At 50.1% G+C, this 13,369-nt stretch overlaps 1 protein-coding gene across 1 annotated transcript in view; it reads left to right on the top strand.

The window, feature by feature from the left end:
• SMURF1 (SMAD specific E3 ubiquitin protein ligase 1) overlaps positions 1-10,372 on the top strand; it is a 78,398-nt gene extending 68,026 nt beyond the window's left edge. The window contains exons 13-18 of the mRNA XM_040455643.1: positions 159-446; positions 1,625-1,762; positions 2,788-2,908; positions 3,817-4,018; positions 5,487-5,571; positions 7,070-10,372. Of these exons, the coding sequence (XP_040311577.1) occupies positions 159-446; positions 1,625-1,762; positions 2,788-2,908; positions 3,817-4,018; positions 5,487-5,571; positions 7,070-7,169 (934 nt within the window). The 3' untranslated portion in view covers positions 7,170-10,372. The remainder of the gene's footprint in view (positions 1-158; positions 447-1,624; positions 1,763-2,787; positions 2,909-3,816; positions 4,019-5,486; positions 5,572-7,069) is intronic.
• Positions 10,373-13,369: the final 2,997 nt, after the last annotated feature.

Genomic DNA, 13,369 nt, shown 5'->3' with positions numbered 1-13,369 from the left:
GAGTACCACAGAAGATGTAGCAGTTCTGAGGACATGTTTGAACGAAGGGCATGTAAAATGTTCAGACGATCTATACAAAACGCATGCTCTGAATTTTGACTACCTAACTAGCCTTCTTTCCTTTGATCGTGAGCACAACCTGTGAGCAACTGAGTCAGTGTTGGGTTGCCCATGGGACAGGTCTCCCAAGAAGCTTGGAGAAAGGACAAGGTATCCACCCTGGCTGGTCATTTTCCTAATAAATGTGTTCTCTGGTGCCCCCTACAGGACCATCTGTCTTATTTCCATTTTGTGGGTCGGATCATGGGTCTCGCCGTATTCCACGGACACTACATAAACGGGGGCTTCACGGTTCCCTTCTATAAGCAGCTACTGGGGAAACCCATCCAGCTCTCTGATTTGGAGTCGGTGGACCCAGAACTCCATAAGAGCTTAGTGTGGATTCTGTAAGTACCGACTCACTGTTCAGTTCATGGAAAATGCCTCACCCATCTTACTGTCCACCAAATACAATTGTTTTGTGTGCATGTGTACGTGCATGTGAGTGTTTTCGAGGGATGGGTGTGAAGTCAGGGAAGAGAAGTAAAGAAAATGCTGTTTTACAGCCAAAAACATAAAAATGGATTTAACAAGAAACACTCAGTTGACTTTCTTCCTTCATGACGTTTGGCCAGTTTCACTTTCATAGACTAATTTCTTCCTCAAATTATTAAGGTCTGGCCACAAAATTAATCCCCAGGCCTGATAGGTGGGTGGCGGGTTTTGTTTTGGACTCTCCAGTGAATCTCGAGAGGGAAAGCACCCAACACAAAATTAGTGGCAGAGTATTTGATAGTAAGAGAAAGTATCAGGAAAAACTATATTTAGTCGACTTTGTTTTAGAATTATCCTAGAACTCTCTTGGAAACTGTCGGCACAGTCACGTGGTAACCGCGGGGGTTGCGGGTCCTTGTGAATGAGCCGATTTCACAGGAGGGAGAGATCCAGGCTCTGCAGGGGGAGAGCGAGAGGGGGAGCTGGAGCCAGCTGCACCCCAAGCGCCGGTCGGCCTCACTTCACGTGCCCCGGCTGGAAATGGGTAGTCCGGGGGGGTTAGGGCCTCCATCCTGTACAAAATCGTTTACTCTGCTTGCCTCTCAGCAATGCGGGGGGCGGAGGAATCCACTTGAACTTCCAAGTGCTACTTTGTTTGAATGGATGCATTTGGAATGGCTGCCTTAAAGGAGGGGTTGCGAGTGTTTTCTAGGTGTGTCTTCTGCAGGTTGCTTTTCCTTTGACCCCGTTTCCTTTTCGTGAATCCTTCTGTTCGGAGACTCAGTTTACAAGGCAGTCAGGCCACCGTGTCTCATAAAATCTCAGAACGAGAGAGCTACCATCACCTCCCTGTGAATGAGGGAGCCCGGAGTCTGGGCACATGCCGAGTGGAGCTGTGGTATCCCTTCAGTACCCGCACCCCTGCCCTCACACGTGCTCTGGGCCCTAGGTTTTCCTCTTCCCCCTCCTGCACCTCTGGGGTGACGGACAGGAAGTGCCGTCTTTCTCCTGGAACGTTCCGTCTAAGGTTCTGTTCGCTGCTGCATGCTGGCAGAGGTCTGACATCCATCTCGTGTCTTAACTTCAACAGAGAGAACGATATCACCCCTGTGCTAGACCACACTTTCTGTGTGGAACACAATGCTTTCGGGAGGATTCTTCAGCATGAACTGAAACCCAATGGCCGCAACGTTCCCGTCACAGAGGACAACAAGAAAGAATATGTCCGGTAACGTTCTGGGGAACCTTGGAAGTTGCCAGCGGGGACATCCAGGTGCCTAGGACCATCTGGGCAAGGCTGGGTTCACATTTAGGTTGTCGAGGCTCCTTGGCTGTTTGAGGCTTCCCTTCCCTGCCGGCACCTGTGACCAGAATCCCAGGAACAGAACAGACTTTCAGCCACGGTCGGGTTCAGTGGTGGGGGCTGTGCACAGAGGTGCCCCTAGTGCCACCAGAGCCGGCCCGTTGAAGGGAGGATAATGACTCCAGAGCCCAAGCTGGGGAAGGGATCGCAGGTGACCTCCCAATTCTGGGTGTGAAGGTGGTGAACGCAGAAGAGAATAGAAGCCTAGAAGTCTCCTTGAGATCAGTCTCGCGGAAGTCTACTCCATAGTAGTTTGTTTTCTCTTCTTTTTTTCTTTAATGTTTATTTTGAGATAGACAGCAGACAGGGGTCGGGCAGAGCGAGAAGAGACAGAATCCCAAGCAGGCTCCGTGCTGTCAGTGCAGAGTCTGACGTGGGGCTCGATCCCAAAAACCGTAAGATCGTGTCCTGAGCTGAGATCAAGTCGGACCCTTAACCAGCTGAGCCGCCCAGGCGCCTACCTCTTCAGGCAAATAAACGGCCAGTCGCTCGCACTGGGGAATTGGAAGCACGCGGGCGTGTCGCGTGCGGAGGCTGCCAGACTGGCGCGTGTTCTCACGGTATCCTGTGTGTCATTTTCAGGTCTACTTTTCAGTTATGGCACTTGCTCTAACAGGTCAGGTTAATTCCTACAGCTATTTTTAGCGAAGCATCAGCACGTGTAAGGGCCTGTGCTGACTTATTTTTAACCTGATACTGAGGCTAGGCAACGTCAGCCGGTGGGGGTTTCGTCCCATCTGCCCCCACCTCCGCCCCCTCCTCCCGCCCCAAGGGGAGGCCCGGCAGGCAGGGTGCCAGGTTCAGATGTCAGAACCTTCTGTGGAGAGAACTTTTTTTTTTCTTCCATGAACCACTTGATGCTGCCTCCAACTTGTGAATTTGTTTCTCAGGTTGTATGTAAATTGGAGGTTCATGCGGGGGATTGAAGCCCAGTTCTTGGCTCTTCAGAAGGGGTTTAATGAACTCATTCCTCAACACTTACTGAAGCCGTTTGACCAGAAGGAACTGGAGGTACGTGCTCACCGGGCCGAGCCAAGGAGGCATTAAAAGGCGCAAATGAGATCGGTGTTTTCTTGTTTTACAACCTGCCTGCAGAATGAGGCTTGTCTGTCCCCGCGGCAAGGCCGGGGGTTTGTCGGGGCTCCCGACTAACAGGCCTAGAGCGAGCGGGGTGTCGAGGGCGTCTGAGCCTGTTTGTGACAAGGACAGGTGTCTGCTTGGCCGCAACGAGTCCAGATCATTCTCCGGACATTGTTCGGGGTGTCCTGTGGCTTATCCTCATGTTCAAGATCTCCAGCCGTGGCGGTTTCCAAACCCCTCCCACGTATTTACCTCGGATCGAGGAGATTCTCTCGCGTATAACCAGATTCTCCCACCGCGTCAACTTTGTGTTTCTGTTCTAGCTATTATTAGACTCCGCACAAAGTGTCATTGTCTTCTCGTGTCCCACTTCGCGTGTGTGAACACAGAGACTCATTCATCCCTTACCCACGTCCGTGCCAAGTGGCTCACGGCTTTGAAATCCTTGTCTTTCTGCCGCGGCGAGGCGCCTCCGTGGGCGGGCAGCAGCTCCGGGTGGGCCTCCCGCCCGGTGCAGAAACTCGCACGCCACTCCCCTCCCAGCCCTGCTGTGACGGCCCCTGGGGTCCCGGGGAGGTGGCCCCGTTTTACAGTCAGCCCCTTCAGCCTCGCCGGTCGGCCCTTTGGTACTGAGTCCTCGCGGATGAGGAGAGCAGACCTGGTTGTAAGAAAAGGCGCTGTTGGGGGCGTGGGCCCGTCTCCCTCTCCGCTTGTCTGAGTCTCTGGCTAGTTTATTCGGACGCCACGAATTCCCTCCTTTCAGACGCTGGGAACCTGGGAGGCTGCCATGACCCGCTCTGTACGTCTGCGTAATAACTTGCCTCTAAACGCCTTCGCAGCTGATCATAGGCGGCCTGGATAGGATCGACGTGAGCGACTGGAAGTCCAACACTCGGCTGAAGCACTGTGTGGCCGACAGCAACATCGTCCGCTGGTTCTGGCAGGCCGTGGAGACCTTCGACGAGGAGAGGAGGGCCAGGCTGCTGCAGTTTGTGACCGGGTCCACTCGGGTCCCTCTCCAAGGCTTCAAGGCTTTGCAAGGTGACTGATGTGGAGGCGGGGCTCCTGGCCCCACGCGTCTCCGCCGGGCATGTCCCCTGCCCGGCCACGGCAGGAAGAGCTGGACCGCCGTGGTGCTGTTTTCCTGAAATGTCTCCTAGGAAGTGGCGCGGCCCGTGTTTTCTCGCAGCGAACGCTGGGGGCATGGAGGTGGTCGCCTGGCGGCCGCGGCTGCCCCCACCCCCACCCCCCATCCCTCTTGTTGCCATTCTCCCTGCCGGCCCCCCAGTGCTCCCGGGGTGCTAGCCTCTGCCCAAGCTGAGAGGAGATACCTATAGACGCAAAGGGGGTGAGAATCTCAGCAAAACAAAGCCAAGCTTCCTGTCAAACCCACCTTTCTCGGTGTCCCTGCAGGCCACGTGCCCAGCAGGCGGGGTGTCATCTGGGGCGCGCAGCTGTGGCGGGTGCTGGCCGGCCTGGTGCCCGCCCAGGGCTGAGTTGGGCGAGACCTGAGCGAAGAAGGACCCCATGGAGCCGGTCCCTCCCCCACCCCTACAGAACTGGGGGACAGAGGGAGGGTACAAATAGCAGCAAGTCTTTGGGGAAAGAAATTAGAGGTTCTAAAGTGCACCATGGATTCGTTCCTGAGTCTTCTGGTAGCAGCCGTCTCACTGCAGCCCTGAGGTGAGAGCGGCCCGGCCTGAGCGCCAGGAGATGGAGTCTCCTGCTGCCGTGTTGGTCATGAGCTCCAGGGGTCCTTCCTGAGCCTCGGTTTCCTCCTCTGTGCAGAGGCACTGTCTGAGAGGCTCCGCTGTCTGGCGTAGGTACCCATCCCCTCTCTGGTCCCTTCCGATGCTGATAAAAAAACCTGATATCCAGATTTTTGATAACCCTGAGAGCCAGAAGGAAAAAGGTGAAGAATGTTAGTATGTTAAAATGTAGCAGATGGACCTTTGCATGTTCCTAGAGATAGCAGGTGTATTTCATGTAGAGAACATTCCCTGTAGACTTTTCCAGATTTGAAGGACTTCTTTGAGTGACAGAAGCTACTTCCATCCCCCTGGGCTGTTGTCCTAGGTGTTTGTGTCTTTTTCTTTTCCCACCGTCCCTCCGCCTGGGGGATTCATGACTGTGTATCGTGCTTTTGTCATAACCCTGCTGTCCTCTGCCAGGGGCGGGCCCACTTGCTAAACATCTTGTTTAAAAAAAAGAAAAACCGTCACTGGTGATTTAAGGATTTTGTCCTTCAAATATCCCCACTTGAGTGGGCCCACGGCCAGGGTCCAGGAGGAGAGCTCTCACGCGTCTCTGCCCCTGCGATTTTCTAGAATGGCTGGGATAGGTCGCTGGACGGTCAGCGTGTCCTAACCCAGGTGCAGGCTATGCCGCTGCGTGAAGCCCACGACCGTCCGGCAGGACGACCTGCCCGGGCATCGGGCCGAGGGTGTGGTTGGCAGTGGGGCCCGGGGCCCGCCTCTGAAGTGCATTAACTAGAATGTTGTCTCGTAAGGTTCTACAGGCGCGGCAGGGCCCCGGCTCTTCACCATCCACCTGATCGATGCCAATACAGACAACCTTCCGAAGGCCCACACCTGGTAAGGACCTCGCTGTGGCATCGCGGGGAGCCTGTCCCTGTGCCTGCCACCCCGCACGTGACTCCCCGTGCTTCCTTTACCTGCGCCCCAGGACAACTGGCCGTGGAACCAGTGTCAGGTGGGATGAGCGCTTGGCCGTGTGTCACACGAGGGTTATCAGAAGTCTCTTTCGTGAAACCAGTTTTGTCGTGAGATGTGATTAACGGCGGCTGGCACTCGGCAGCTCCAGCCTTGCCTTTGCTGGGCCGCCCGTGTGCACACACGTACCTCCCTGCGGGGGAGTTGTCATTTTCAATCCGGAGTTCCCAGTCTTTGCTTCCTGTGTTTTCCTTCTTGGAACCTGGTGATGGATGCATCTTGCACATTGAAAACTTCTTAACTTTCCTAAATTTAACATCACTCATACCCGTAGCAGATGATTTTCCCTTGCGGTTTAAAAATCAAGTCACTTACGTACACTTTGTCTCAGAAACCACGTATCAAAAAGACCAGCGTGTCCAGTTCGCGAGAGCCAGTTCTTTGCCATCGAGATGTGTAACACTGCAACAGAAGCTTCCTGATTGGGAACCCAGGGGTGTGGGTTCAAGTGCTTACATGGCCAAGGCCCTACCGAGGCTGTGGCGCCCAGCCCCGCGTGGCCGTTACAGACACAGCATTGTGTTGACCCACGGCAGCTGCTTTCTTCCCTAGGACTCTGCCCTTTCACAGTTGAAAGTTTAGAATAAAACGGATGTGAGAACTGTCCTCAGATGCTGAAGTCCCAACTTTAAGAAAAAAACTATCACACGGTTTAGCCCAGTTCTTTCTTGACAAAAACCATCCTTAACTGCTTGACTGCTAGTAATTCAGTAGGTCACTATCTCGGTCAGAATTTTGTACGTTTTGACTTACTAGGAGAGAATATCCTTCTTAAAGGATGCCTTTTCTTTCTTTCTTTTTTTTTTTTAATACAACACTAGAATTTCTCCAGGGAAATGTTGATTTATCTCCTCCTATCAGAGATTTGACGTTTTACTAGTTTTGAGATAATAGTTTGTTTCTGCAGGAAACATCCCAGACTGCCCCATTTGGTCTCAGGTCAAGTCACGGAGGATTAGACAGACAGGCAGTGGATTGTCAGTGGTGATCCGACAGTCGGCCAGTCTGGATTACGGGGGTCCACATGCAAAGAAGACAACCACCACTGCATCAGGAAGGATCTTTGTCCTGATATAACCAGGACATAGTAATCGGCTTAATTTTGGCTTTCAAGATCTTAGAACTTATTTTGTTCTGTGTTCCATGAAAAATCTTTGCTTTCGAAACAAAAGCACCAGGGGGGAGTGGAAAACTTGCCTGTACCCCCCACCCCAGCTGGGCGATGAGATGCTTGGCCCCATCCGCCTGTATACTCACACGCTGCTAGCTCGAGGCCCTGAATGCTCTGCTCCCGCCTGGACCAGGGCCTAGGTCCAGATGGCCCCAGCAGTGACTCTGTCGCTCTTTTGTCCTCTTTCAGCTTTAATCGGATCGACATTCCACCTTACGAGTCGTACGAGAAGCTCTATGAGAAGCTGCTGACGGCCGTGGAGGAGACTTGCGGGTTTGCCGTGGAGTGACGAGAGCAACCAAAGGCAACAGATTCTAGCTCATGACCACCAGACCAAAAGCAAGCTTTCTGTGCGCCTCCTGCAAAGCTGGCTGAGGCCCGGGAACCCTAGATGACCCGAGGGAAAGGGTTTTCTCCCCTCCTTTTCATTGGGGGAGCGAGGGGGGTGGGGGGACTTTGGTTGGCGGCTCCCACCCATATTTTCCTCCTTTCTGACAGTGATCCCCGCCCCCCCCCCCCCCCCCCTTCCATCACCCATCCAATAAAATGCAGCCAGGTTTAGCATTTGGCTTCGGTCACACAGGATACCCTGCAGCGACTGTAACCCACATGGTTGGTGACAGGCTCACTGCCCTGTGGTCTTTACAGGAGGATCGACCCACAAGTTCTGGAACTGAGCTTGGCTTACTGAGGGTTTGTAACCGGTAGCTCTTGTGTCTCCAGACAGTCCTGAGGTCCCTTTTCAAGTTCTGCAGCTCAAATTCCAGTCACAGCCTAGCAGCCTGCTCTGGGAAGCAGATTAATCTCTAACTGAAAAAGAACCGTATTGTCCATTAGAATTCTGCCCCAGCAGGAAGCTTGCTTCCAAAATGTGCTTCCCTTTTGGGAAAGCAAAGGAACTGGGGCAGCTTTTGCTGGAGGCCTGGGGTATTTTTAAGGGGATCCTGGCTGAAAAAACTTGTTTTGCATAGAGAAAAATGATCTTCCTTTTAAGAGTCCCTTTTGCCACATTATCTATCTAGCTTGAGATATTTTTCCAGTGAAAACACCACATAACAGAGCTTATAAAAGAACACACCAAACCAGCCTCAGATCCGTGCAGCCAGTCCCGGGCTGCGGCTCCCCCACCACCTGTATGTCTAGGAGGATCGGCTGGGTCACTTGAATACTAACCAAGTGTTGTGCGGAAGTTGCTAAGAGCTGAACTAACAGAATTCTGCTGTTGTAGCTGCTGGCTTGGTGCAAAGTAGCCTCACAGGGAGAGAGGGAACAGGCCACCCCACTGACTTAAATCCACCCTGAGTTACGGTTTTACGAAGAGTAGGGCACGAATGCAAACCTGTCGGTGGAGGGGACCCTTCACCCTGGCTCATTCTGCTCGTTTCCCGAGTGTCGGGTGGAGACGCGAACAATCGCTACTACTCAGTTCGCTCGCCCAGACGTCCTCACGTGACGAGCAAGGCCAAAGCAAGCCTGGACCCTGAGTTTCCAACACCATTTTCCAATTTGCACAGAAGTTCAACAGTATTTGAACAAGGTGGTTTGATTTGCGATGAACTTCCGTGAAGGGCAGCAGCCAATCGTCCTGTTTGGTTTTTTGTTGTTGTTTTGTTTGGTGGGGGGGTGGGGGGGCAAATGCGGGGTAATTCATCAGGAAGACGTTTCACTGTCGGAAGTTTGCCGTTGGTTTCGGAGTTAAGCGTTGGGACCCAGCTGCGGGTCTGAGGTGGGTCTGGAAGGCTTTCGGGTGACTCTCTTTTTGTCACGGATACCTCCGGAGCTAGGTGAGTTTGGAGGCGAGCTCATCCTTGTGGGTCTTGCCCCGAAGCATTCTGTGGCTGCCGTGCGGGAGCTCGGGAACCCCTGGGAGATAGACCCTCCCTCGGAACAAGAAGTTCACCTGGTTCGGTGGGCCGTGGGCTAGCGGCTGTGGGTTCCAAGAGCCGTGAGAGAGCGCGCGTCTGGCCATTTACGGAGGAGGTGCCAGGGTAGAGAGGATGTCAAGTGTGACTGCTGCAGAGGAGAGATTAAATCCGTTCAGGAAGTCCAGGCCGTATCATGGGCTTGGACTGTCAGAAGTTCTGCCTTGCCCCGGTCAGGCTTACCCTGAGTCTCGCTCGTTTACCATCGTCCTTCAGAGGGCGTTCTAGAAGCTGGCTCCCCCTGACTCTCTAGTCCTCCCTCTTAACCTTCCTCTGCGAGAGTAAGGAAATGTCGGCTATGGCCCTTCCCCCACAGAGGCCTCCTCTCGAAGGTGCACCTCAACCCCCAGTGTGAGGAGGAGACCTCCACAGAGAGCTGAGGGCACATCCAGACCGAGCGGGGGAACCACGGACTGTTCCTGTGGTTTGGCCCAGAGCTGCAGGAATGAGCGGGGAGACGAGGGTCTAGCGGGACTGTGGCACGTGGCTCCTGTAAGACGATCTTCCTGCTGTCGGGAGGAACAGTCCTTAGAACCCGTGCCTGCCAGCCCCATGCTGCCTGTGGGTGTCAGGCGTGGGCCCAGCACGCGGGACCGGCCTGTAAGGTGGGGCTTTCCTCCCTCATCAGTCGTCCTCGTCAGCTGTGCGTTACAGTGGGGCCTGAAAGAGCAGAACTTTCCAGAGCCCTGGTTTACTCTCGCCAGACAGGCCCGGCAGTAGCATTGCACTTCTAGAACCTTGGATTAGGCCTTTTGAACCACGGAAAGAGCAGTGTGGCCGACAGTGGGGAAAAGCTCCCGGTGACTCCACTTTGGGTCCACGTGGACCCTGTTCCCACGAGCTCTCGTTTGTGGCCCTTGGTGATCCCCAACACCCCCCGCTGTCCCCTTCCCACCCCTTGGCCCAGATGCTTCAGGGGCCCGACTTGCAGGCTTGCCCTCACCAGCGGTCATCAGCCGACCCTCAGGGATGCAGCAAACCACCGCTCTGCCAGCGCTGTAGGAGGGAGAAACAAAGGGGCTGCTTGGGGGACACGGTCAGGGCAGCTCTCCCTGAGGGGAGACTCTGCCCGCCAGGAGTCCCGTGCTCCCCGAGCTTGCTCGGCCGCGTGGTCCCAATTCAGGTGAGGGGGTCCTCCACCCTGAGCTGTCAGGAGTGGCCTTCTGCAGAGAACCCGCCCCATCCCCCCGGCCCCGTCCGCAGCCAGGCGCGTGCCGCACGGCAGCCTTCCCGAAACATAGTATGAATTTTTAAAATTTGTTTATTTTTGTTTCTCAACCACTTTATAATGTATTTTTTAATTTATTTTGTAATGTCTTGTTTTTAAGTATTGCTGCTATCCTTGTTATTCTTCCCACTGTTTTTATTGCTGATTTATTTTGTGAAAATTGTACACTAATGTTCCGTTTTATGTCAAAATCAAAAGTATTTAAAGAAATACTAGTTCTATTTAATGTGGTTATGGAACCAGCTGGAAACACAAAACAAACAGTGATTGTACAGCAGGTTGGACCCAGGAGGTCAGGTTCATTTTGTTACATATGCAATAAACTCACGACTTTACATTTTTTTGGCGTCTGATACTTTGGTGTGGAGATGAGATTCCTTTTTTTTCTCTCCAGTCCCGCAGAAAAGAAAGTCAATGGCTTGAAATACTGACAAGGACCTTCTAGGGAAAAAGGACAGACTTCAGAATTGTAGAAGGAACTGAAAAAACACGGCAGGCAGTTGAAAGTGCTCTACCAAAAGCAGAAACTTGTGGGATCGAGAAATTTTTGAAGCTGTTGACTGGTTCCTCACATGCTGGTCATGTTTGTTGGTTTGCATTTTTTTCTTTTTTAGATATTTTTATTGTGGTAAGATACACGTAGCATCTGTCAGTGTATCCACTGGTTAAGGTCTACCTCGGTGGCACTGAAACATTCACAATATTGTATCACTGCCAATGTACCCAAACTTTTTCATCCTCCCAAACTAGAACCTAGACCCACTAACCAGTAACTGCTGCTCCTCCTTCCCCCGACACCTGTCCTACTTGGTCTCTGTGAACCTGCCTATTCTAGGTACTTCATGTAAGTAGAATCATAAAATACTGGTCTTTCCGTGTCTTATTTCACTTAGTGTAACATTTTCAAGGTCTACCCATGTTGAAGCATCTATCAAAATTTCACTCCTTTTTATGGCTGAATGGCATGCCCCTGTAGGAATGTACCACATTGTGTTTTTCTGTTGATTTGATGGACACTTGGTGGGATAATTTTCTTTGTTGACTTGACCCAGCCATGATACCCAGAAAAGGCATCACAGAGTAACATCTGTGCGGTCTGGATTTCTCTCAGCAGTGTTCCGCAGTTCTCGGTGCGTAAGTCTTTAGCCTCCTTGGTTAAGTTTATTCCTAAGTATTGCATTCTTTTTGATGCTATTTTAAATGGAATTGTTAATTTTCTTTCCAGATTCTTCATTGTTAATGTCTAGAAACACAACTGATTTTGGTGTGTTGGCTTTCTAGGCTTCAACTTTGCTAATTTAATGATGTGTGTGTAATCTTAATGTTGTCTACATATAAGATTGCATTGTTTGCAAACAGTTTTATTTCTTCCATTCTAATTTGGATGCCTTTTCTTTCTTTTTCTTGCCTAATTGTTCTGGCCAGCACTTCCAGTACTATCTTGAATAGAGGCAATGTGGGTAGACATCTGGTCTTGTCCTGACCTTAGAGGAAAAACTGTCAGTCTTTCACCTTTGGGTATGAGGTTAGCTGTGGGACTTTTCATATATGGTTTTCATCGTGTTGAGGTATTTTCCTAGTATTGCTAGTTTGTTGAGTGTTTTTAACATGAAAAGGTATTGAATTTTGTCAAATGGTTTTGCTGTGTCAGTTGAGAGTATTTACTTTCTCTTCCGTTCTGTTAATACGGACTATTAAATCAATTGATTTGTGTATACTGAGTGATTCTTGCATCCTAGGAATCCTCTTTTGTCATGATGTGTATAAAACTTTTATTCTGTTGTTGGATTCGACTTGCTCATGTTTTGTTGGGGATTTTTTGCATCCATATTCATGAGGGATACTGACCAATAGTTTTCTTGTAGTGTCTTCATCTAGCTTTGGTATCAGGGTGATGCCGGCCTTCTAGAATGAGTCAGGAAGAATTCCCTCCTTCTTTTGGAAGAGTATGAGGAAGATTGGTGTTGATTCCTTAAATGTCCGGTAGAATTCGCTGATGAGGCCTTTGGGTCCTGGGCTTTTCTTTGTCGGGAGGTATTTGATTACTGATTCAATCTCCTTACTAGTTATAGGTCTATCCAGACTTTATATGTCTTCAGGATTTAGTCTCCGTAGGTTGTGTGTTTCTAGAAATTTGTCCATTTCTTCTAGGTTAACCATTTTGTTGGCATATAGTTATTCACAGAGCTCTGTTATAACCCTTATTTCTGTAAATTTGCAGTAAGATGCCCTCTTGTGTCATTGAGTCCTTGTCCTCTTCTCCCGCTGCAGGTATCTAGCTAAAGGTTTGCCATTGTGTTGTTTTTTTGTTTTTGTTTTTTTGGAAGAACCACCTCTTGGCTTTGTATTGGCTTTCTCTATTGTTTTCTGTTCTCTATTTTATCTCTGCTGTAATGTTGTTTCCTTCCTACTGCTGGCTTTGAGCTTAACCTTCCTCCTTTTCCAAGTTCCATAAGGGATAAAGTAAGTTGTTGATTTAAGGCCCTTCTTCTTTTTTAATGTAAGCATTTATGGCTCTAAGTTTCCTTCTTAGCACTGTTTTCAGTTCGGGTATGCTGTGTTTTCAGTCATTTGTCTCAAGATGGGTTCTAATTTCCCTTGCGATGTATTTATTGCTTGGCTTTCACATATTTATGAATTTTCCTTCCGTTATTGGTTTCTAGCTTCAGTACATTGTGGGAAGAGCAAATATTTTATATGCTTTGTCTTTTTAAATTTTTTGAAACTTGGTTCGTGGCCTCACAGAATGTCATTTATTATGGAGAATGTTCCACGTGCACTTGAGGGAAATGCATATTTTGCTGTTGTTGGATGTTGTATATATGTTGGTTACGTCCATTTGGTCTGTTGTGTTGTTCAAGCCCTCTCTTTCCTTACTGACCTACCTGGTTGTTCTAGAGTCCGATTACTGTAATGTAAAATTTCCATTTTGCCCTTCTGTCTTTTTCAGTGTTTGCTGTGTGTGTCTCAGGATTTATCTGTCGAAGTCTGTTGAGTTTCTTAAAGTTGTATATTCATTTCTTTACTCAAATTTGAGAAATTTTTGTCCATTACTTCTTCAGATAAGTTCTCTGCCCCTTTCTCTCTCTTTCTCTTTTTGGGAGTCCAAGAGTGCATATGTTTGTCTGTGTGGTGGTGTCCCAGAAGTCCCTTAGGCCTGCTTCACTTTGTTTTCCTTTTTCTCCTCTGTTTCAGTGATTTCAGATGACCTGTCTTTGGGTTCACAGATTCTTTTCACTATTCAGGTCTGTTGTTGAATCCCTTTATTGCATTTTTTCAGCTCCAGAATTTTTTAAAAGATTTTATTAGTTTTAATTTTAATTTTATATTTTATTTGAG

This window comes from Herpailurus yagouaroundi, unplaced genomic scaffold (genome assembly GCF_014898765.1).
Source record: "Herpailurus yagouaroundi ecotype Mexico unplaced genomic scaffold, PumYag 216, whole genome shotgun sequence".
NCBI classification, from domain to species: Eukaryota; Metazoa; Chordata; class Mammalia; order Carnivora; family Felidae; genus Herpailurus; species Herpailurus yagouaroundi.
The sequence above is the reverse complement of the archived record's forward strand: the minus strand, read 5'-3'. Positions and strand labels throughout refer to the sequence as shown.